Below are 26,044 nucleotides of genomic sequence, written 5' to 3' on the forward strand. Positions count from 1 at the left end.
ACTAGAATCATCACCTTGCAAATATCTTCAACTCCCTGGCCTGCTTCTACTTCCATCAAAAGTTAAAAATCTAGCTATTTGCTTTTTCTACATCTGCAATCAAGCAGCTAAATGCTGTTGGAGGAAAATTGCTCCACAGGTTTGCCTAGTTTTACTTAAATTTATGACCAAAACCCCAAGAGGATATCTTGCTGCCCAAACCCTACTATATTTTCCCACTGAGTTCCCATATAATTTCTTCTTTCTCCTCAAATTCCTACATCAGCTTGCTTTCAGCTACATTACTGCTCCTCAATTTATTTTATTTCACCATCAGTAACCCTTACATTTCCCTCTGGTACTCAATGGTGCATTATGAAATAAAAACACATAACTAAGAATCACAAATACTTGAAAACTGTTTTACAGTCAAACCCATCATCAACATGAGTGACACCCAACTGTGCTGAAATAACTAAGGAGGCCTGAGTAAGCTCACTTCATCTCCCCCAACCACTACACACACACAGACTTGAACGTGTTTATATTATTTAACAACTTGAAAAAGAGAAATAGATGCCATTACCATATTTACATGTTTAATTAACACTGTAACCTCAATAAGGCAGCTCTTCTGTGAGTATACATTACCGTATTTCATCACAGTGAATGTCGTAGAACCGAATGTTTCCACTTGGAATTTTTTGGCAAATGAAGCACAGCCTAATAAAATATCCAAATGTGATAAAGAGAATCTCTCAGATGTCTTGTTTCATATGGCCCCAGCCCTATATACATTAGTTATGTAATATAAATCAACATTTTCTGGATGAGGATGAATTATAAACTATAAATAATTCTGTGCCAAAGGATTTACAAATAATTATGAGACAGACTCAACAACACAGCCTTCTCCGGAGCTACTTTTTATAATACTTTTTATGGTCATTTCAGAAAATTGAGAGGAAAAGTCTTCCAACCCACTGTTAATGCGGATCATTACACAATTAAATATAAAAGGAAAGTTTTAGAAAATGAGAGAAAAAAGCTTATTTGGCAATGTGCTGTTATTTATACACTAGCACCTTTGAGCTTTAAAAAAATTCAACAGCATTTACAACTCATGCTATACCTATTTTAGTTATGCGGATGCTCACTCAAGAGCAGATGATAAAAGGAACAGAAGAGCAGAATAAAACACATATTTAGTGGGCACTTATGAATTGAATGGAAATTAAGTTCGAATATGGCCCATTAAACTTCTCATTTGAGAAATTTTGTTGCAGAAGATTCACACATTATTACTGGCACCAATATGATGATGCTGTTAATGATTTGATTATATGGGAGTACAGCTTGTTTTGAAACTATAACATGTTAAAATCATGATGCTCAAACTGTACAGATAATGTAATTTACCAGGATACAGTGTTAATCCTATTACAACAATGAGGACATGGGAAATTTGCCCATAACCAACAATAAGTTCAGCAGAGCATGTAGCTTGTTACCTTTATGAAGAACCATGATTCTCTACATTATTTAACTCATTAACAGAAAAGAAGACTACAAATGTACCTAACTCATTTGTTTTAAAAGTGAAAACTTACACTGCATTTATTTCCACAACAGAGAAATACCATGACTGAAAATCTTATGAATCACTTTATGTGAAGACTTTCATCATCCATATCCTACCCTACAATACAGTTTTTGTCTTCCTGGTCAAATGTGATCTTTTTGGTTGGGGGGTTAGGGATGGGGTAGGGGTGTGAACGTCCCCGAGACTCTTAATGTAAAGTGCTACAAAATGTTTTATTTACAATTAAACCTGAAATTTAAAAATCCACTGAAATGGAATCAGAATGAGTATAACATTTTATCAGGTCACACAGCCCAAATTTAAGCTCCATTCAAGACCCACTTCAACTGAGAAATAATGCAAACTGGTGGCTAAACAATCATTTATAGTGCCTACACCCAACACATGAGCTGCATCACATATTAAGCACTATAACCAAACTGGAGGTTAAGCAGCTTTAGTAAACTTAAAGTGGACAGAAAAGGAATTCAGTGGCAAACAAAACTCACAGAGATCATTTACTTAAATTTGACATACTATCATCCCACTTTTTGAATTTTGGCAACAAAACTAGGTTTATTCATTAGGTTTACTCATTTAAATGTCACACATTTATAACTCCCAAGATACTCTTATAAACACTACCTAAAATAATACATATAAACCCAAACAGATCAATAACCTGAAAGTATTATTACCTATTACGCATTTACTAAATATAATTTTTTGTACACCTATTATACATTTTCAATTTTTCCTTAGTTATTATTCCAACGTATTAATATAGAAACCATGCTGGGGTCAATATAAATCCAAATGTGGCAATGAATTGGGCCAGAACATATAGGACATGGCATGTCAAAATTTCTGATCCAATGGTTAATTTAAGTCAAATTCAGTCATTTCTCACTCTTTTATTTCTAAAGTTAATATACTATGGTTAGAGTAACCAGTTGAATATCAAATCTAAGTGAATAATAAAAATTCAGTCAAGTAATATTAAGGCTAATGTAGTTAAATTTATTTTTCATGTTTTCTTTAATTTTGACCAGCTTTTGTAATTGCTGTATTTGTAATATTATAAAATATACCTCTGGTTGCAAAGAATTTTATAAACTAATTAGTTCAACAACTAAGATTCAGATAATAGTTATCTGGCAAAGTGGCACTTTATTTCTGGCCACATATGTAAATCCTATCATTGTTTCTATTGTTAACACTGATAAAATGGAATTGTTATATTATATAGTAAGAAATACGGCAACTAAATACCACCTTCCCACCCTCCAAAAAAGAACAATGTCATCGCTTTAATTTTGTTAGGAGTCACAAAAACTTTTATTTAGGAAAAATATTTCCTTCAATGTTTATTAGATAATGAATTTTATTTAAATGAATAATTTACTTTTATTTTTCTGTGTAGACCAATTAAAAAGTATGCCTCTTTCCTTTCATAACCAACTCTATTTGTCTAATTCTGCATGGCAGATAAGAAATTAATACTTTACTTCCTTCCTACTTAAAATTTAATGAAATTTTCCTTATTATGAATTAGTTATTTCTGTATGGATTGTTGTCATGCTGCTGTTAAAAAAAAAGTTAGTAAAGAATATGGACACATGGGAAACAAATCGTAAACTATAATACTAGTTTATAATGAAATATATTAAACATTGTTTAAATATTAAACAGCAAAATACTCCTATATTAAATAAATAAGACGAATTTGTCATGTGGAACCATAGGCCAATACCACCAATAATGGGGATGGTCTAGTGCAAAGGGTGGCCACAAAAAAAAGGAGAAAAGGAGGAGGAAACACAACATTTAATACTGGTATTGTTTTCAATAACAAATTAAACCAGAGATTCTTAATCCTTTCTGAACATAAAATTGCCTGAAGAACTTTTAAAAAATACTGATGACCAGGTCTTGTCCCAGACAAATTAAATCAGAATCAGGATTCAGGCAATGATATTTTTAAAAGGTCCCCAAATGATTCTAATGTGCAGCCAGGATTGAGAGAGATTGATGGAAACCTACAAGCTTCTTACTGTCACGTGACTCAGAAGAGTGTCTTATGAATAAAGGAATGGAGCTTTCTTTCACCAGTGGGACAAGGGTGTCTCCAGTTAACAGTAACTTATGGGTAAGTCAAGTTTATTAATGTGTACTTCATTTCCATCGAAACAACTGCATATGCCTCTTCGTTCCCTGTAATTCTGTATTTTCAAACTCCAAGACCAAGTATAGTCAAAGCACTTTTTTGTAATAAATCACTTACACTGAAAATACATCACTCATTCACGCATGTAAATATTTACTGAATGCCTACTATGTGCAAGGCACTGCGATAGACAGGTGCTGCTGTAGGACTTGGAGTCATGAGACAATGAACAGTGATGGGCTGAAAGGTTTTTTTTTAGAATTAACGGCTAAAAAATAACTACATGGACCTAAATAAGGGATTGAACTGCCGAAAAAAGAAAAAGACAAAATAAGTACATACTAAGGGTTTGATTTTAAAATACATGTCATAGCATATTTCTACTTTTCCTAACATTCCTTACAGTATTTCCAGAAGCCTTTGAATATACATAAGGCAAATTCAAGGTAGAAAAATAAACCCTGTTTAAAGTAGATGTTCCGAATTTTAACCACATGTATCAAGTAAATTTCATACATGACATAAGTATAAATACTAAAAATCTTTATAGAAAGGTAGTTCGCGTCCACCTGTAGTAGTCTTAACAAGTAAGCTTACATTAAAATATCACAGATTCTAGTCCTTCACTATTTCATCATGGAGAACGTTTATACAATACATAATTTATTTTGAAAACAGATTTATATGCTGAAAAATTCTACTGTGAACAAATTTGAGTTTTATTTTCAAAAAGAGAGGATGCAGAGAAAGGAAGAAAAGGGGGGCAGAATCAGTTCAAACTTTATAAATATCCTAAAATCTAATAATTTAAAATGCTGGCTGCTTTTGTTCTGAAGAATCTAGTGAATTCCATATGAATAAATACTTTTTTCTATTCACTATTGGTATGGATTTTTGTGGTTACTTAAAAAATAAATAATAAATGCTTCTCCTTTTTATGATAGCATTAAATTTCAAAATGAGGCTAGCTTATGTCAGCTTAACATAAGGAGGAGCTACAAAAAATACGTTAACCTAAGAAAGATCACTGGGGGAAAAAATGGAGAAAGAATGACATAAGATGAATGATCAGCAACAATTCTAATGACAAAAACTCTTTACTGGAGTAAAGGTTCCAAGTTGCTTTCAAGTAACGGGTGAAATCAAGACTCAACGAAAATGCTCATTCATTGTACCTTGGATGCAACAACACTCTGTCTAAAGTAGAGAAGTAGTAAAATATTTTACTAAGTTAAAATATAGGTTTTATATTTTATATGATATTGAATATGCACATAAAAATACCAGTGTTTTTATCTTGTTTCTGTTCAGACACTTAATTAAGCAAATGTGTTCTTTGGTGCCTGGGAGAGTTCATCAATATTTAGGGATAACAGATGATAAGAACTCCAAGATCAACATGCCTAGAAAGAGAAGACTCAAAATCCTATACCACATAAAGGAAGAACCAAAGGTGGGCTTACGAGAAAGATACGGAAGTTAAAGTTATACTGCAGTAGGACTAATAAACTTCCTTCCCCCAAATCATACTCTGGCTCCCCAAATAAAAAGTACTATAGCCTATTAGGTTTTTAATCTGTGTTTTGAGATTTTTCAACTGGAAAGATATCACAGATAGAAATATATCATTCTAAGTTTTAAAATCACCAAAGTCAGTGAGAAGAATGTACATTCATTTGATGTATTCATTATAAGTAAAGAAGTCTTGAAAAGGCTGAACAGTTCAACCAAAGCTGAAGAATTGTTCTTGATTTTTCATTATTCCTTTTTAAATAAAGAGTAAGTACAGATATAGTATACATACAGGTTGACATTTTGATTCATTCAAAATAGTCACATCCCTTTGCTTGGTTTTGGAAGTTCCAGAGACCAAAATTTAATACCAGTCATAACACAGTATCTTCAATAAAAGGAATTATAGAGCAATGAAAAATCAGAAGCAAGATGGCTGAGAGAGCCTCATAACCTCTAAATATACACACATTTATAACCTGTATTTATTTTCTAAAGAAACAAATTTTAAGTAATGCTAATTTAACCAATGGAGAAAAAACTTCTATCAAAATATACAATTTCCATTACAGACTAGAAGGCTAATATTAAAAAAATAGTTGTAAGCCAAAAAGTTTGCTTATAGGATGACAAGCATCATCCCTTTGAAGCATGAAGCATCAAATAAGGTCTTATAAAAGATCCATCTGTGACCTTCTTCATTTGTAAATTCTTGGTAAATTCATAAAGCTTGAGTCTCAGTCTTTTGATCAAGGTATATCCATGCTTCTTAATCCAGATTTCCAGAAAAAGGGGAAACCAAGTAATTCAGAATCTCAAGTGGGATTTATGCTTTACCATGTACCTGAAAAATAATATCATAATAGGTTATAATGATAATAGGAATTTTAGAATTTTTAGAATATTATATGTAAAAATAAGTTGACATTTTTTAAAAACTTAAAATCAACAGTGGAACAGGATGTTTTGTTTTCTAAAAAACTGAAAACCTGATACTGTAACCTTTGGGAATATAAGGACTTCTAAAGTAGGCTAGAAGAAACATTCCTCTTATTAAATTCTATAAGCTAAGAGCTTCTTGCTAGAATAATAAAAGTTTCTCTTTAATATACTATCAATTATAATCGTTATAATATATTATCAGTTATAATCAATTATAATAATTTAATATAATATCAATGATAATATGTATGAATCACCTCTGACTTTGAAGAAACCCATAATATTCAGTGAGAGACTTACACCAAGAAAGTTACAGATTTTAAAGGGCACCTCAACAAGAACAACAGATTCAGTGTTATTAATTGTGATCATATGCTGTTCTTAAATTTTCCCATTACAAAACTGGTATTGTGGTAAAGGGCTTTAAGAACTCTATTTATACTAGTAACTAAAATAAATTCAAAAACTGAATTCCTTTCATGAGCTACCCATAACTCAAACCCAGAGTCAGAGACTCTCTGGTGCTGGCACAGAATGTAGGGTCACTTAATCCAAGCTCCTTGGATAGACAGAAAACAAGGTTCAGAAAAGTTACACAGCTCATTAGAGACAGATCACAAAATCAAGACTAAAATCTAGGTCTTCTGACTCAGAGTTTAGTATTCTTTCTACCAAGCTAGAAGCCCTTTCTCCATCTGTTTCTAGAGTCAATATATCAAAGATTTTTGTTAATTATCCACTGTAGATCAGCATTAAATTAAACAATGTTCGAAAAGGGGAATTGGGGGATATGGTTCACACCCTTATGGAACTTAAAATCTAACTGATGAGACAGGAAACTACTACAATAAAGCAGAAGTAAGTGCATTTTAGGATCAGAATTACCTATCCAATGTTTCCCAGAACCGTAGGAAAACTGGTCTATCCAAATGACGTTTGTGATAGCTGAGTTCTAGTACTGTTACGTCCCATTTCTGAACGTTTGGATCTAGACGAACTTCATCATATTTGAGATGGAAGGCTTTAACTAAATGGGGGGAAATAATATTTTTTATTCACACTGCAATCAAAATTATGAAAATATTTTATAAAAGAATAAAAATACCCAACACAGACAACAATTAAAAAAACAAAAACAAAAAAAACATCTTTCTTTCACCAACCGAAGCTCTATTATAACCAAAGTGATCTTTGAAATAGATGCTAAGCACTGTGGTATCCTCAAAAACATTCAATTCAACAAGTATTTACTGAGCGTTTATACATGCCAGCCAGCCAGCCACTGGGGACTGAAATGAGGAATAAGGTAAGATAAAATGCATATGGTCCAGTGAAGGATAATAATAAGAAAAAGACTATTCAAATGATATAGGTAGTAGGTTATCAGAGAAACACAAAAGAGTACCTTACCCAGACCATGGAATTCAGAAAAGGCTTGCATAGGCAGTGATGTCTAATCTAAGACCTAAAGGTGAAGTAAGAATTAGGCAAACACAGAACAAAACTGACCGAGTCAGTAAGAAGAGCCTGCTGAAAGAGAAAATGCTTTAGTCTGGAACTGAAGCAATTGAATGGAATTGCATTGTGCGAAGTAACAGAGGGAACGGCCAAGGGGTAAGACCACAGAGGTTCGGAGCAATGCTGGCCTTGCTGGCCACACTATGGAGTTTGGACTTTTATCTAAGAGACATGGAGAATCACTGCAAAGTGTTTAGCAGAGGCTGATACAATCTAGTTAATCTAAAACAAGAAAGAGATTTGATCAGTTGGGGAGAAGACATATGTATGGCAAGAAAAAGACCTAAGAGATAATTAGGAAGTGAGAACAAATGGAAACCAGTAAGAAATGATGAAAAGGGAAAAAGAAAAAATTGGAAAGCCTCTTGAGAAGGTTACCTAGAAGTAGATAATTAAATGATATAAAAAGTGAGTCTAGCAAAGATCTAGGAGGCCAGGATTTCAGGCAGAGGCAACAGCTGATACAAACGCCCTGAGGTAGAAACAAGCTTGGAATGCCCTACAAACAAACCTAACTTCTTTCGTAGGCAATGTTCTGTATGTATGGAGAACCTTTTTGGCTATGGTAAAAAATCTGTATTTTATTCCAAATGTGATAATAAGCCACTGGAAAGTTTAAAGCAAGAAGATGAAATGATCTGATTTTCAGTTTTAAAAGATAACTCTGGGTGTTGGGCAGATAAAAGACTCTTGGGTAAAACTTCCCAACTGGTGTGTGCTGCGAAAGGTTAGCAGGTGGGCCATCAAATACTGACTTGCAATCTTTTTCTCTCCTTGACCATCCCAATGAATCATCCTAGCTGGTTTATTACTGCATTTGAAATCAGTTTACCATCAGTGGAGCTTTTGTTTTACATGTGCACGTGTAAGATGTCTCCTTTCAATTTTTTACTTTTTCTCTAATACATAAGATGATTGTTACTATCATCATTATCATCTAGTATTAGCAGATTCTAAAAAGAAAATAGTTTATTTCTTATTTTTGCTGATAGCCAGTATGGGTTGCCTGTTCCATACTGCTGCTGGCTTCCTGGCTTTTGATGTTAACAACCAATCAAGGTCGAATTCTCGATGGAAATCCAAAATGAATCATTTGTGACCACAAAAAAACGCATAAGCATAAGCATTATTTCTAAATTATTTGCTTTTATAAATAAAGATACCTTCATCAGATACATTATCCATTTTAAATTTAATTCATTAAAGGGGCTATTTGTTATGGCTTCAGAAAATTCATTTTCAAAATACTGATTTAGCTGTATAAAAAATACTTTCTGAATTTTTAAAAATTTTTAAATTAAATAAAATCAACATCTCAATACTTCCTATTCTACTTACATGTTTTGCTTTTCTATTTTCGCAATATGATCTGCTTTAACTCATTCTTAAAAATACATATAAGTTATACTTTTAAAAATGACTTATCTAAAGCTACAAAGGCCTACAGTTCCCCTTAAATCTCAATAGATTTAGTTTATATAGTATTTATTTCTCCACCAGAATAGACAACTTTTAAAATTAAAGGTAAGATATCAGAGTCCAAAAAGTTTAAGTCACAAATGAGGAAACAGAAAGTTTCTCTCATCACAGAAAATATATTGTTAGCATGAAGCAATGGTGGCAAGCAAACTTACACCAAGACATTACTAGAAAACATCTTTCTTATCCAGAAAAAGACTTGAAGTTTTTAAACTTCAGTAAAAAATAGAAGAGACGAAGTTCTTTCATAAGACTTGCCAGTTATCTGGTGGCACAGTGAATACTAAAGCAAAATACTTCACACAATTCAGAACTGTTCACTTTTTGCAAATTGCATGAATCTTGTCAACATTTCTTTGTGGGAACAAAGAAGCAAAAGAAATAGAAAAGATGCTCTTGAATAATACGTAGTAGATACAATGATAGCATGTCAAATGACACAAGGACAACATAATACTGAAGATTATTAAACAAAAAAATTTTCTCAATGACAACTAGCAAAAATCTGAAGAAATCATCATTTAAAACTCTGGATCAAAAATGTATGTGGCCATTTCAAGAATAAAAAATAATTTTTAAAAAAGCTATATCCAGGGGCCAGCCCAGTGGCATAGCAGTTAGGTTCACACCCTCCGCTTCAGTGGCCTGGGATTCACAGGTTCGGATCCCACGCGTGGACTGACGCACCGCTTGTCAAGCCATGCTGTGGCAGGCGTCCCATATAAAGTCGAGGCAGATGGACATGGCTGTTAGCCCAGGGCCAATCTTCCTCAGCAAAAAAAGAAGAGGATTGGCAATGGATGTTAGCTCAGGGCAAATCTTCCTCACCAAAAAAAAAAAAAAAAAGGAAAGAGAAAAAGCTATATCCAGTGACAAGCTCAAATTTCTCATTATAATTTTGAAAAGATTTTATTTGGCAATTTTATACTATTCAATATTTAATATCTTCTCTAACATTTTGTATTTTATTATTATGTAATATGAAGAGAATATACGCTTCTTTACCAAGGCCCATATACATGCACCCACATACCCTCAGCTTCCCTCTATGCTATATGTACATTATCATTCTCAATGTGTGTTATGGGGAAAAAGGGGGGAAGCTGGAAGAGGCAAGAGTGAAAGCAAGGAGACCAACCAAAAGCTAAGAGATAATATATTCCTAAGTTTCTGGCTTAAGCCAATTACTAAAAAAACTAATTGAGAAGAAAAAAACCGTTTGGGGATGAGGGAAAGTATAAGACAATCAATTCCATCTGAAACAGGACGAGTCTGATGTACAAATGGGACCTTACAAAGGAGTTATCTGGTAATCAGTGAGACATGGCAGCCCAGAATATCAAGCTAGAGAAATAAGTTTTAGAATAGGGGATATAGATGGTGACTGAAAGCTATCAGATCTCCTTGAGAGAGTATTTATAATTAAAGAAGAGAAACGGAACATAAACATGTTGTTGAAAGCCAGAGGATAAGTAGCTAGAGAGCCTGAGCAAGCATAAGGTCTTGGAAAAGACCATTTTAAAAAGGCGAAAATGGGTCAAGAGAGTCAAATTCTGATAAGGAGGTCAAAAGTATCCAATATTTGGTCACTGGCGAGTTTGGTGGGAACAGTTTAGTAGAGAGCAAGAGAGCCAGACTCCAGTGGACTAAGAATTGAACAGAAAGTGAGTGAGTAGAGGCAATTCTTTCAAAAGCTTAGCTGTAAAAGAAAAAGAGAAAGAGCTGGAAGGAAAGGTAAAGTCAAGGGGAGAAAGGGTTTTATTTTGTTTGTTTTGACATGGAAGGGGCAAGAGTATTTTCGTTTTAAATGCTGATAGAAAGGAATCAGTAAGAAAGAAGGTTGAAGAGAAAGAGAATAATTCACAGAAGAAAATCATTCAGGATAACTGTTTAAAAAAAGTCTCTAAGTTCTTATCTAAATCAGAAGACTAACAATCCGAACAAAACAATTAAAACACTGTTATACTCTGAATAAAATTTAGAGAGCATTTACATCTTGAAGACCTTGTAATCATTTTCATTACAATACTATTCAACACAGCAGCCGAGTAGGTAAAACACAAGACTCATGTTCACTGACATTTTACTTTCATTAAAGTTCCCATTCGCTCTATATCTTTAATCTTCTATTTATCAATGCTGTGCATTACTCAAGTTTCAGAAATAACATAAAAATCTATCATAATATTAGTAATATTAGAATTCATTCTCAAAAACAAATGAAGGTAGGAAAATAAACGATTACAACTTTCAAGCTCGGGCAGTTTCTAGCCTGGAAGAACGGTGGTACCACTAAAAAAACTGAGGTTGCTAAAAAATGCTGGATTTCGAGCACAATCTACATTCGTAATAACTAAAGTTGTCAATTCTAATAAACATATTTGTTTCATGAGAATGCTCTTTAAAAAGCAATTTTACTAATGTTACTAACTTAACTGGGTTTTTGAATTAAATAACAATTGGAATATCCCTACCAGCAAAAACACAGGCTAAAGTCATCTACTTTTTGTATATCAATATATAAAAATATATATATGGTCAATAAAAGACAAGCCACATGAAATCCATTCATTTAAGAGCCATCTACTGAACGCACTCTTCTGTGCTGACGATACAAGGGTGCACAAGGCAGATAAGGCTCCTCTCATCATGGAACTTGCATTCTAATCAGGGACAACTTACAATAAAGATATAAAAATAAGATAAGATTAAGCATTGATTAAGTCCTATCATGAAAATCAAACAGCTGAGAGAGTAACTGGAGGAGGTCACGGCTATTTCCAGGACAGACAGAGAAGGATTCTTTAAAGGAGATAATACTTAAGCTGGGACTTGAATGAAGAGAAGAAGCCAAACGTGCTATAATCATTCCAGGCAATGAAGAGCTAGCAAAGCCATATGGCATTTCAAATTACAGCTACACATTATGGTTCAGCAAGTCAACCCACTTAAAAACTGGCCATCAATTTTAATAAAAATGTATGGACATGCAACAATATTAACGATTTTTAAGCAAACTAAAAAGTAATTATTAATGTTGGGGGATAGGTGATAATTCACTTCTAGATGTAAATACACAGAAAACATTAACATTCAAAAAAAGGCTTTAAAAATATTTCACAAGTGCTTAAAAATTAACATTATATATGTTACTTAATAGGAATCCTTTGATACACACATCACATATGCAGACCCATAGAGGGCTCTTTCTCTTAAACAAAGCAAGAGCATTTCTATATTGGATAAGCAGCAAAAATAAAGAGAATCTTACTTTTAGCAAATATGTCAACTGGTGATCCATCAGGCAAGAGCCATGGCCAACCCTTGAACTGCCACGCAGGACCTTGCACAAAAACTGCCACAACTCGGTCCCTAGACATAGAAAAGGGGAGGGGGGAGAGCGGAGAGAGAATATCTCAAACACCAGCTTTGGTTACAGTAAATCCTTAAGGAACGAGTCTCTTAATTATTCATGTGATGTAGTCTCCTGTCAACACTTCTGTGAGGCAAGTGAAGTATATTACCATAACTGTTGATCACAATGTTACCATTAGGGTACATTAATGACTGCTATACTAACCTTGCATCTGTTTTTTGCACCTAAGTCTTTTAAACATAATTACACGCACAATCCTCATATGCGATATTTTCAGCCTTTTATCTCTGGCTACTCTAATTCTATGAATCAGAGTAAGAGCACACTTTTTCAACGCAATAAGGAACAGTAGTTGATCTATTAATTGAAAAAGTTGGTTTTAAAAGAAAATCATTTAACATTCAAATACATCTTAGTTGGGAAAACTGGACAGCTACATACCAAAGAATGACACTGGACCACTTTCTTACACCATATACAAAAATAAACTCAAAATGGATAAAAGACTTAAATTCAAGATTTGAAACCCCAGGCAACACCAACAAAAGCAAAAATAAACATATAGGACCACATCAAACTAAGAAGCTTTCGCACAGCAAAGGAAACCATCAACAAAACAAAAAGGCAACCGACGAACGGGAGAAGATATTTGCAAATCATATATCTCATAAGGGATTAATACCTAAAATATATAAAGAACGCATACAATTCAATATCAAAACAACAACAACAGCAAACAATTCGATTAGAAGATGGGCAGAGGACCTGAATAGACATTTTTCCAAAGAAGACATACAGATGGTCAACAGGCACATGAAAAGATGCTCCACATCACTAATCTTCAGGTAAATGCAAATCAAAACCTCAATGAGATATCACCTCACACCTGTTCAGAATGGCTATTATCAAAAAGACAACAAACAGCAAGTGTTGGCAAGAACGTGGAGAAGATGAACCCACCCTCATACACCATTAGTGGGAATGTAAACTGGTGCAGGCACTATGAAAAACAGTAAGGAAGTTCCTCAAAAAATTAAAAATAGAACTACCACATGATCCAGCAATTCCACTTCTAGGTATATGTTCAAAGAAAATGAAAATACCAATTCGAAACGATATATACACCCCTATGTTCACTGCAGCATTATTTACAATAGGCAAGATATGGAAGCAACCTAAGTGTCCACCAATAGATGAATAAGTAAAGAAAACATGGTATATATATACAATGAAATATTACTCAGCCATAAAAGAGAATGAAATCTTGCCATTTGTGACAACATGGATAAACCTAATGGGTATTATGCTCAGTGAAATAAGTCAGACAGAGAAAGACAAATACCGTATGATTTCACTTACACGTGGAATCTAAAAAACAAAAACGAACAAACAAAACAGAAACAGACTCATACAGAGAACAAACTGGTGGTTGCCAGAGGGAAGGGGGTTTTGGGGGATGGATGAAATAGGTGAAGGGGATCAAGAAGTACAAACCTCTAGTCATAAAATAAATTAAGTCAGAGGGACATAATGTACAGCATAGGGACTACAGTCAACAATATTGTAGTAACTTCATATGGTGACAGTAACGAGACATATCATGGTGATCATTTTGTAATGTATAAAAACATTGAATCACTATGTTGTGTATCTGAAACTAATATAACATTTTATGTCAAGTATACTTTAATTAAAACAATTCAAACATCTTAAATATTTTACTTTAATTAAAAACATTATAAATTACAGTAATTCACCAACCATTTTATGAAGCCCCAAGGCCTTATTGTTCAGTTCTTCCGATTATTTGGAAAGTAATCTGAGTACAGAAATCATCTAGACTTTTTAATTTTTCCAATTGTTTTACAGTTGTTTCACTCACCCTAAATTCTGTAAGTTTTTTTCAAAGTAACTTGTCTTTCCAACCATTCAACTTTGTTTTCCTAAAATAACAAATCTCTTTCTAGGCCCTCATATTTCATTCATTTACAAAATACTTAATTAAATTGAGAAATTATAATAAGTACAACTGCCATAAACAGTTTAAGCCTACAACTAAAGAGGCGGAAACAAAACCACAACATTGACAGTAACAGTTAACATTAGGGGGCCGGCCTGGTGGTATAGAAGTTAAGTTCGCCCACTCCACTTCAGCAGCCCAGGGTTCCCGGGTTCACATCCTGGGCGCAGACCTACACACCACTCATCAACCCATGCTGTGGTGGCGTCCCACATACAAAATAGAGGAAGACTGGCACAGATGTTAGCTCAGGGACAATCTTCCTCACAAAAAAAAAAAAAAAAAAAAAAAAAAAGATTACCAAGCATTTACTAGATGCCAGTGCTGTTCTAAGCACTTTACATGTTACTTATATAAACATATTTAATCTTCAAAACAATTCAATGAGGTGAGTACCATTATTATCCCCATTTTACAGATGGGGAAACAGAAGTGCATGGGCATACTAGAGAACAGTCCACTAGCCAGAAGAGAAAGGGGGCAAGGAAGAGAGGAGGGAAAGGAGGTGTGAGGAGAGGGAAATAAATGGTCCAACTTCTGCACTGCTTATGCTATTGTTCTTATAGGAGGACTGACAAATGATGAGAAAAGTCATATTATTATGGAAATAGTTTTGACCTTACAACTCTCTGAAAGGGTCCTGGGAATGCCCAAAGGTCCACAGACCACACTTTCATAACCACGGCATTAAATGTAGACTCTATACATCCAACAAAACATGAAATAACGATTACCTTCTATTCAAGCAAAAGACGATCAAAGTTATTGTGAAAAACCACAGCTTAAAATTCTTAACCTGCTCAAAATCTCTAAGGTTAAAACTAAATCTTAAATTAAAAACTTCCTCCTTTCATGGGATATATGCCCCATACTGCCAAAACCATCTTTGGTAACGGAGCACACTATTAAATGGACTCTTAATTTTATGATGTAACTTGTACCATACAATACTTGAAAGCCCAAGAAGCCCACCAAACTAAAGGGAATTTGCTGGATAGAGGTCACCCAGATCCTACTAGGTCTCACAGGGTTAGCAGAGGAGCAAGATAACATAAAAACTACTCTGGTGAATTCTTGAGAGGATGATTAACAGAGAAAAAAAGAAGAAAGGTAAAGCTGATATTATTCCTAGATTATGAAACCAACAGGTAGGAACCTAACTTATATACACAAGCAATATTTGATAGCACAGTGATAGCACAGTGACGGCACTTGTACACACTGTCTGCATTGTCATTTTCTGCAAATAACTACAAACATAATACAAATGGTGTAACTTTCCTACAGGTTTTAAATTTGGTATCTAAAATTTTTATCTTACTTCATATATTACACAAAGTATCTGTGTTAGGTACCAAGAAAGAATTATAATACAAGAACCCTTTATTCTTTAGTGAATTTTTTTTTGTTTCGGTGAGGAAGATCAGCCCTGAGCTAATATCTGATGCCGATCCTCTTCTTTTTTGCCGAGGAAGATTGGCCCTGAGCTAACATCTGCGCCCATCTTCCCCTACTTTATATGGGACGCCGCCACAGCATGGTGTGACAAGTGGTGTATCAGTGCAAGCCTGGGATCTGAACCTGCGAACCCTGGGCAGAAGCGGAGTGCGTGCACTTAACCGCTTGCACTACCATTAGTAAATTTTTAATATACTAATACTCTCAATGGCTTGACTTCGTAATCTCTGAAGACTAACGAGTACTTCAAAAGTAAATTTCATCTAATGCATCAACATGTTGCATTCTCTATATCAAAGAGATGCACTCTCAGACTTCGTATTTTTACTCCAGCTTCAATTAATGAAATAATTTAAGATAATTCATATATATGAATTTATAGGCATTCTATACTATAAACAGCTTAGTATTTTATTAAAGGACATTTTAATGCAATACAAGAGCTAAACCAGGGTGATGTTATTCTTTTATTAAATTATTCCCTTACAATAAAAGTAACAAAGGCTTCACTTATCACTTCTTACCAGAAAATCTGAATTCTCCAAATCAAAAATCTAAAATATAGGTCCTCAAAATATCATTAGTCTGTTTGAAAGTTTTGTTGTAAAAGCTGATTCAGAACAAACAAAAAGAATTTCTACTAAATTTTCCAGAAGTGTTTCTTCTTATAAGTAAAATATAAGTTTAGCTACCCAAAATATAAATTCATTTCAGTATTACCAGAATGTTAACATTACTGATTAGACATTAACACCATCTTCAAGGATAGGTTCGACTTAGAACTTATGATAAAACTGGATACTTGTTCCTTATACAAAAAATTAATGACTATGTAAAAAATAGAGATTATCTCACCAGTCTTGAGGCATAAGTTTAAGGGGCTGGTCTACGACCCTGTAAGGAACTGTGACACTAACTGCAGTGCCTCCCGGCTGCATCTGGTCTTTTCTTCTCTGTATTAGAGTTTCATTTTCTCGTTGGCAGCCTTGTTTCTTCTTTTCATCTGATGGGACAAATCTTTGAAAACACAGAGATGAGAAAAGGTCAAATGATTCAATGTGATACAAATGGGAAAATAAATTATATTCTGAAATCATTTTCAAAATATTGATAGTTTTGAACAAAAAAGGTTTATTTTAAAATAAACCCTCTCTGCATGTACAGGTCATAATGCTTGAAGAGTATGAGTCTTTCCTTTGCACACCAAACAGAACTCAGGCTCACTGAGGCCATAAATCTATGTGTGTGTGTGCGTGCCTCTGTGTCTCTCACACAGACACACACAATTTATACTCATTTATCTGGCACTTAGCATTCTCCAAGGTTACATAAAAGACCACACTAATCCTTGATTTCTCAAATGCTATTAGAGGGAAATGTTACTATAAATCAAAAGGTCACTTGAAATGAAGATATATGGCTAGCTAGGCTTCTTCCTGGGTAGGTGACTTAGCCTATCCAGGAGCTTCACAAAACAATCCTTTTCACATTTATACCTCAGGAGAATTAGAAAAATGCCATCAAATTTCAGGGTTGCTTTGCAAATTTTAAAGTAAGGAAATTAAATCAGTATATGTCAATTGTCTGTTTTAGTAAATACCACTCATAATTTAGTAAATTACCAACTCTACTATGTGGTTCAATTCTCTACTGTACCAACAACAGATCTTCTCAAAAATAACTCAGCAGAGCTGCTGCCAGCTCCAGATTTGTTAGCGCTCACAAAGCATTTTAAAACAGTCTTGGGCCGGCCCCGTGGCTTAGCGGTTAAGTGCGCGTGCTCCGCTGCTGGCAGCCCGGGTTTGGATCCCGGGCGCGCACAGACGCACCGCCTCTCCGGCCATGCTGAGGCCGCGCCCCACATACAGCAACTAGAAGGATGTGCAGCTATAACATACAACTATCTACTGGGGCTGTAGGGGAAAAAAAATAAATAAATAAAATTAACAATAAAAAAAAAACAGTCTTACTTTTTTTGTGTGGAAATATACATACTTCTAATTCACAGCATATTTTATTAGCTATGGTCTGGCCCCTCCACTTAAATGGGGGCAATGCAATCACTGCACTGCCCAATATAAAGCCACAACTAACAAAAATGAATTAGGTGAACAGTATGAGCAACACATTGTGCTAAGTTACATAATATACATAGTTGTACAAAATACAGTCCCTGCCCTCTTGAAGTTTATGTTCCAGACACACAGAACAAACGGGTCTTACTGCCGAGAGAAAGATGCTTTGCTTTAATTTATCTCAGTCTATACCTAGATGGGATTAAAAGGTTTAAATTATTAAATACAATATTGCATCTCCTTTTCTAGCTTTTGAAATTTTAATACGTTGTAAAAGTATAAAATGACTTACAAAAAATTACTTATAAACTTTAATAATGAATGAATTATAATATACATACAAATGTGTGATCTATTATAATATTTAACTTAAAAAAGTCTATTAAACACCTAATTCAACTTCTAATGCATAAGAAATGAGAGATATAGTATTTGCATGTTTACACATTTGTTGATGTTTTATTAAAGTTCAGAGTCACTAATATGGTTCTTTAACTAGAGTCCTAGAATTTTTACATGCTCTAGTATTTTAATTTCTGAATATTATCTAGGTATTTCCTTAGAATAGTAGACTTTTCTGCTAGCAATAAAAAGCAGCTGTATTTCAAAAAGCTTTTCAGCCTTGACCTCATTTGGTAAAATAAGGATAGATCTTCTATTCTCCTAAACCTCAGCCCACTAAAAAGATTACTACTCCCCATCTAGTCAATATGAATTTTAGCCATTCATCCTACTGTAGTTCATCAAACCTAAGACCCCAATGACTACGGGATATACCATTATAGTTTGTACCATTATGAAAGAATAAAAAGAAATACTCCCAATTAAACTACGACAATGCCTTAACGATACTCTAGGTAAATCAGAGCCATCATGGGGCAGAGTGGGGAAAGGAGGGATATTGGCCATTTCTCTTGGCTTCAAATGCACTGCTTGATCCTTTCATATGTATCTCAGGGACAAAAAGCAACACAGTTTCATCTACTGGTATCTTCCCTTCTTGGATTCCATAAAACACTTGGCTGTTGCTTTGCAAGAAAATATGGAGTGAGGTCATTCCTCCAACAAGGAACATATGCTTCACAAATATCAAATTTATGCCTCACTGCTTCATTTCAGTGTTATTTCTGCATACAAATAACATTTTTATTGATATAAAATTTACATATAGTGAAATTAACAAATAGATGAGTTTTCATAAATGTATACCTAGTGTAAGCACCACTCCAATCAAAATACAGAATATCTGCATCAAACCAGAGAAGTTTGCTCCTGCACCTTTCGAGTAAATCCCCATTCTCCCTCCCACAATAGGCAACCACTTATTCTGCTTTCCATCACCATAGATCAGTTCTGCCTATTCTGAGAATTCATGTATGTGGAATCGTACAGGATGTACTCTTTTGTGCCTGGCTTCTTTCATTCAATTTAATGTTTCTGATATTCATCCATGCTTTGGGGCATACTGGAAGTTCATTCTTTTTTATAGCTGAGAAGAATTTTATTGTGTAGATATGCCACAATATTTATATATTCTCCTGTGGACATTTCGGTGGTTCTAAAATTGGGGTTATTACAAATAAAGCTACTATAAATATTCTCGTGTAAGTCTTTGTGGACATATGTTTTCATTTCCCTTATATAAATACCTACAAGTATATGAAACTGTACGGTCATAGGGTATATTTAACTTTATAAGAAACCCATCATAAAGTTTTCCAAAGTAGGATAAAGTATAAAGAACATCTTAAAGGCATGTCTGAGCTAGCTAGCAAGAAGTTAAGAATTCTTGGACCAAACACTAAGTAAAGAAGGGAACCCAAAGAAGTCAGAATAACACTGCAGACTTCTATCCATGGAAGGCACTGGCAAACTAACTAAACTTAAGCTTTGTTTTTTACTTTATTTCACTGGGCTCCCAGAACTGGAAACAAGGGCCAACTTCTGCTCAAGGTAGGGAATCTAAGAGAAGCTCCATCTTTTATAAAGCTAAGACTCTCAGGAATTCAGTTCAGTATAATGGTAAACTAGAAATAAACCCACTGCCCACCCTTTTTCCTGCCGCCCAACGCCAACCCTAACTAACACCCTGGCAACTGCAAGGCAAATCAAACGTGAGAATCGTAAACTGGATCTCACTTGGATTTGAAGCAAAAATTAATAACCTTGACCACAGTGATTGGCTCAAAAATAAACATGTTATCCAAGCTAGGCCAATGAAACTTAATCCTGGGATTTTTGCTGGAATTATTGGGAAACAGGCACCGTCTGTCTTCTGTGACTGCTAACCTGGAGTTTCTGATAATCATCTCTGCCCCTGAAGGGGCACAACCTGCCTGAGAGACAGAGAGACCAACTCCTGACTACATTGTTTTAGCGCTGAGTCCAGCTGTATCAGAAGCCAGGACTTTCAAGTTATGTTGAACCAATAAATTATTTTTTGATAAAGCTACTCTGAGTCGGTTTTTATCACTTACAACTAAAAGTGCTCTAACAAATACAACCAGAACCGTACAAGGGAGACTGCACAACTGATATGGTGAATGGACATATGTGATTTGGAGAAATATTGTGATATTTGCCATTTATTTATTCCACTTTACATTCCATGAGTGTAAGGAGTGTGGATGACATGATTAAAGGCATTGTTTAAACAAGTGTAGTTCTCCTGAAATAATTTATTAGTATTGTCAAAGAATAAAATGCAAATGAGATGATATAGCTAAATTAGTTCTAGACTTTAAGTTTATGTTATTTTTTTTTTTTTAAGATTTTATTTATTTATTTTGCCCCCAAAGCCCCAGTAGATAGTTGTCTGTCATAGCTGCACATCCTTCTAGTTGCTGTATATGGGACGCGGCCTCAGCATGGCCGGAGGAGCAGTGCGTCGGTGCGCACCCGGGATCCGAACCCCGGGCCGCCGGCAGCAGAGCGCGCGCACTTAACCACTAAGCCACGGGGCCAGCCCAGTTTATGTTATTTTGAAAACACAACAAGTTTATGGGTATTTCCCAAATTAAAAATATAGTTTTCCTTTTTCTTAAATAAAAGAAGTTGAAATTTGAAAAAAAAAAGAATTAACAATAATATCCGGATGTTAAAAAAATCTTAAACTGAGAATTTAAATTTAAAGCGATGTTAGATGGCAATGCTCCCAGGTGCTTAGCAGACACAAATGCAGCCCTTCTCTGGAGTACCCCAACCTTCATTCTGGAACTCAAAGAATTTCCACAGAAAAAAATTCCAAGGAAAATGAACAGTAAATGAATAAATGAAAAACACTCAATGAATAGTAAAAAACTACACACACATGGAAATGAGGTATCATGAATGAAACAACAGTCAAAAGAAAAAGATAACTAAGGATTTCAAATGATGCAACTATCACAGATGAAAGCTCATAAAACAAGCTTGCAAATATGTACAGGGATAAAAATTACAAAAAAAAGACCAAAGATTTGGAAAAGAACTAAACAAAGCCACTAAAATTGAAAAATAAGATATGTGAATTTCAAAATGATACAGACAGACTTAACATCAGATTAGGGCATGGCCAAAGAAACAGACAACTAGATGTTAAATCTAAAGAAATTATCAAGGGCCAGCCCAGTGGCTTGGTGGTTAAGTGCACACGCTCCGCTACCGGCGGCCCGGGTTCGGATCCCAGGCATGCACTGACGCACTGCTTCTCCAGCCATGCTGAGGCCGCGTCCCACATACAGCAACTAGAAGGATGTGCAACTATGACATACAACTATCTACTGGGGCTTTGGGGAAGAAAAAAAGGAGGAGGATTGGCAATAGATGTTAGCTCAGAGCTGATCTTCCTCAGCAAAAAGAGGAGGATGAGCACGGATGTTAGCTCAGGGCTGATCTCTCTCACAAAAAAAGAAAGAAATTATCAAGAATTTAGGTGACAGAGAAACAGATGGAAAACAGAACTGCTTAAGAGACAAGGAAGATGGAATGAGAAGGTCTAAAGTATGCCTCATTTAAGTTCAAGAAAAAGCAGAGATAAAAAGGATGGGGGGGGTGGGGGAGTGGCACACAACGACACAGAAGTAATACCTAAAGAGATAAGGATCAACACTTTCAGAACTGATGAAAAACACAAATCCATAGATTTAATTCTAATAAATCTCAAAGTGGGATATATAAGAAATCTACATCTAGGTATAGCAGATAAACAAATTTTAAATGATTTTTAAAATAACCAGATAAATCAGATTTCCTTCATGACTGATTATCACACTAACAGCTGACCTATATTATCAACAAAAGAAGCTAGAAGATAGTGCAATATCTTCAATGTAATGAGAAAAAAATAAGAAACTCCTATATTGTTTTCCAAAATAGTTGAAACATTTTGCATTACCTGTGGCTGCAGGGAACATGAACTATTCAGGGCCAGTGTAAGCTCCAGTAATCTGTTCTCCCTGCTGCTTCCTCAGGCCTTCAGCAGTCTCCTCACACGCATGCGAGGGGAACCCCCCTTACACCTCTGGAGCACTCTCTCTGTGCAATCTCCTCTCTTTGGAACTCTGCCCTGTGAGGCTACCACTGGTCAGAATCACAAGTGCCATCCAATTAATCAGTTTATTTTAAATGAACTTACAGTCCCACTAAAACTTCTCTCAAGATCATGTTTACAAGTGTAAAATGTGCTTTTTAATACTTCCATAATATAATCTTAATTTTTTTATTTAGGATGTTAAAGGCTAAGATGGTAAGATGGGTTCTATTGTGTTTTGTTTCATCTACTTATTAAAGGGCTAGAAAAGTGAAGAATCCTCAGTTTTACAGGAAACCAAATAAAATCTATGCCAACATGAGCTATGGGTTACAGCCAGTACTATAATTGTGTGGAGGAGGTTCAATTCAAAGCCTCCAGCTGACTCAAACTGTAGGGGAGATGTCAGCTGCAATGAGGTGTTAAACAACCAAGGCAGTGTTTTAAACTTAGAAGAAAAATTAGGCATGGTCTATCCTAAGAATGCGGTCAGTTTAACTGTCTGCCTTCTCTATAAGAAGACTAAGGAGAAAGACACTAAAATTTACTCTGTGATTTCCTTGCACTATTTACTATCTTCTATTATTAAATAATATTTAAGTATTAGATTTGTAATATATTCATGTAAGCAGCACAAAGTTTCCAGAGAATGAAAAATTAACGAGAGAACTTCTTTTTTAACATTTCAAAAGCTTACTGTAAATTTTCTGTAACCATTCAGACATATTTACAAAAAATATAAATAGTTGCCAATTACTAAAAATTGTGAGAACTGGACATACCAAACTGACAAATCATAAAAACCAAAGAGCTAGAAAGGGCCTTAAAGATCACCTGATCCCAACACAGTCATGCACCACATAACAATGAACTGACTGCATATACAACAAACAGCATATACGACAGTGGTCCCATGAGATTAGCACCATATAGCCTAGAGGTGTAGTAGGCCATTTCATCTAGGTTCATGTAAGTACAGTCTATGATGTTCACACAACAACGAAATCGCCTAACACGACTCATATCCCCGTCATGAAGCGACGCATGACCATACAGTTAAGTGCAAATATCCAATATCAAGTACAATGACACTCCGGGGGAACTAAAATCAAGTCCCAGGTGCAGACACAACTACCACACAAGGAACTTAAAATCAGAAATAAATGCACTCAATGATTTCACAGCTTGCACAAACACACACAAAAACCCAAATTTTGAATTTCAGATACACAAGTCTGCCATTTTCCAATTTTCTCAATGTGTTCCCCTTTCCTTTTCTTTTCCTTCCTAAATATTTACTTAATACCCATTACTAGGCAACACTGTTTTAAACAATAGAGATACAAATAACAACAGAACAACAAGCTCTCTTCTCTGAGGAATTCACAATTTAGTTGGAAGGACTGGGTGTCAGATTCAAGACACAGAATACATCACAAAACAAAAACAAAAAAATAGATGCATATCATATTTCACAGAATATAAATGATGAAAAAACTACTCTTGCATATTGATTGGAGGAAAGGACATACGCGAATGCTCAAACAAAAACTAAACATTTTTTAAAAGCAGTTAATGAAATCCATTGTTGCACGCGTCTGACAGTCTCGGTTATACTATCAAATCTATTTCAAGAGGTGGGCCAAAATGGTTATATTTCTTATTCACTCAATTGTAGATTACTTGAGCAATTGTAGATTACCTGAGGAATTACTTGAGTAACCCACAACACTATCAGAATACTAAACTTCACTATAACAGCCTAATAAAATATAAAAATATAAAACGTAATTCCTTCTTTCCACATTGTTAAAGGAAAAAAGTTCACTGAAAATTTCATTCAAAAGTATTAAAGAAAAAAATGCTTAACATATGGATATACTTGTATGCACCAGGTTACACAGATTTTTACACATTTACTTAAGTTATAGGCACTTAAAATTCAATTCTGCATTTGGTAAAATCTGAAATCAGCAAGAATTAACACTTATTTTGCTTCTCATTTTTAATTAGTCATAACTTATTTAGAAGCAGCATGATTTTCATTTTGGAGGTGAGGTTGCTTTTGTTTTCTTTCTTCAAGAATTGTCATTATTTTACTGAGAAAGTAGGCAGAGCGTTCACTCACATTCTTCTTTTGGATGTTATGTTACTCAGTGAAAATGTTTTCCTTGTTACCACCAAAAATATTTAACAAGAATTTTCAATGTTAGACCATTCGAATTACAAAATATTATCGTAATTTCAACTAACAGTGAACATAAGGCCTTGAATGTGGAAAGAGTTTGCTTTGTTCTTGAGTTATCCCAAAACAAGTCCAGAATAAAACCCAATTTCTTAACCTGAATGTTTGTTAAGAATCTCCACTGGGCCAGCCCCGTGGCTTAGTGGTTAAGTGCGCGCGCTCTGCTACTGGCAGCCCGGGTTCGGATCCAGGGTGCGCACTGACGCACCGCTTCTCCGACCATGCTGAGGCCGCATCCCACATACAGCAACTAGAAGAATGTGCAACTATGACATACAACTATCTACTGGGGCTTTAGCGGGCAAAAAAAAAAAAGGAGGAGGATTGGCAATAGATGTTAGCTCAGAGCCGGTCTTCCTCAGCAAAAAGAATCTCCACTGTCCAAAGGTTAAAACAACTAAACTGGTCATTGGGAGGCCTGATTGTATTTCCTGCTATACGACTAACTACCAGAGTAGCCTTTAAGGTTACCTCCCAGCATTTTCATTGAGGATAAGAGTGGGTCAAGCTACATGTATTCTATATTCCTTTTTAGGTCTCAACTTCTAGAAAATAATAATTTGAAGCATTTCTTTAGATTATAAAAAATCATTATTGTTATGTACATTCTAATACCACATAATTTGTGAGAGGACTGACATGTAAAGTTTTTTAATTGGCTGATATGTTACTGTTGAGGTCTAATTTGATTTTGAACCTATTTTCAACATGTGATTCAAGTTTGTAAATTGTCAAAGGAAATTAATATTTTTCACTGTACTTTGAATAAAAGGCATAGAGACTAGGTTTTATACTAAATGCTGGAACATGTTTCATTTTTCATCAGTTGCAATCAATGACTCCTAATACACTAGCACCACAACTATGTGAGCATTTAGAAGGTTGAACTTATGATATATTTATCTACCTAGCACTTCACTTTTTAGTTATTGTTCTATGAGAGTCTGTTGAATGAACACACTCAGTGTACATAACCCTCTTCCCAAATGAGAGTTATCAGTAAATCCATCTGTATCTCTCACAGCTGGGGCAAAACAGCATGACTTACTACATAAAGATTAAAACTCACTATTAATGTAGGCTGTATTCCAAACCACATCTATTTATAGCTAAATGGGCAAATATTTTATGAAATATTTTATGAAACATTTATGAAAACGTATTTTTAATTCTCAGGTATA

At 34.7% G+C, this 26,044-nt stretch overlaps 1 protein-coding gene across 1 annotated transcript in view; it reads right to left on the reverse strand.

The window, feature by feature from the left end:
* Positions 1–2,927: 2,927 nt before the first annotated feature.
* The window catches only part of CDC73 (cell division cycle 73), a 129,588-nt gene continuing 106,471 nt past the window's right edge, over positions 2,928–26,044 (reverse strand). The window contains exons 14-17 of the mRNA XM_014794123.2: positions 16,889–17,050; positions 12,451–12,551; positions 7,068–7,209; positions 2,928–6,084 (exon numbers count right to left, since the gene is read on the reverse strand). Coding sequence (XP_014649609.2) covers positions 6,048–6,084; positions 7,068–7,209; positions 12,451–12,551; positions 16,889–17,050 — 442 coding nt within the window. The 3' untranslated portion in view covers positions 2,928–6,047. The remainder of the gene's footprint in view (positions 6,085–7,067; positions 7,210–12,450; positions 12,552–16,888; positions 17,051–26,044) is intronic.

Source organism: Ceratotherium simum, chromosome 36 (assembly GCF_057802395.1).
Source record: "Ceratotherium simum simum isolate JZ-2026a chromosome 36, ASM5780239v1, whole genome shotgun sequence".
Classification (NCBI taxonomy): domain Eukaryota; kingdom Metazoa; phylum Chordata; class Mammalia; order Perissodactyla; family Rhinocerotidae; genus Ceratotherium; species Ceratotherium simum.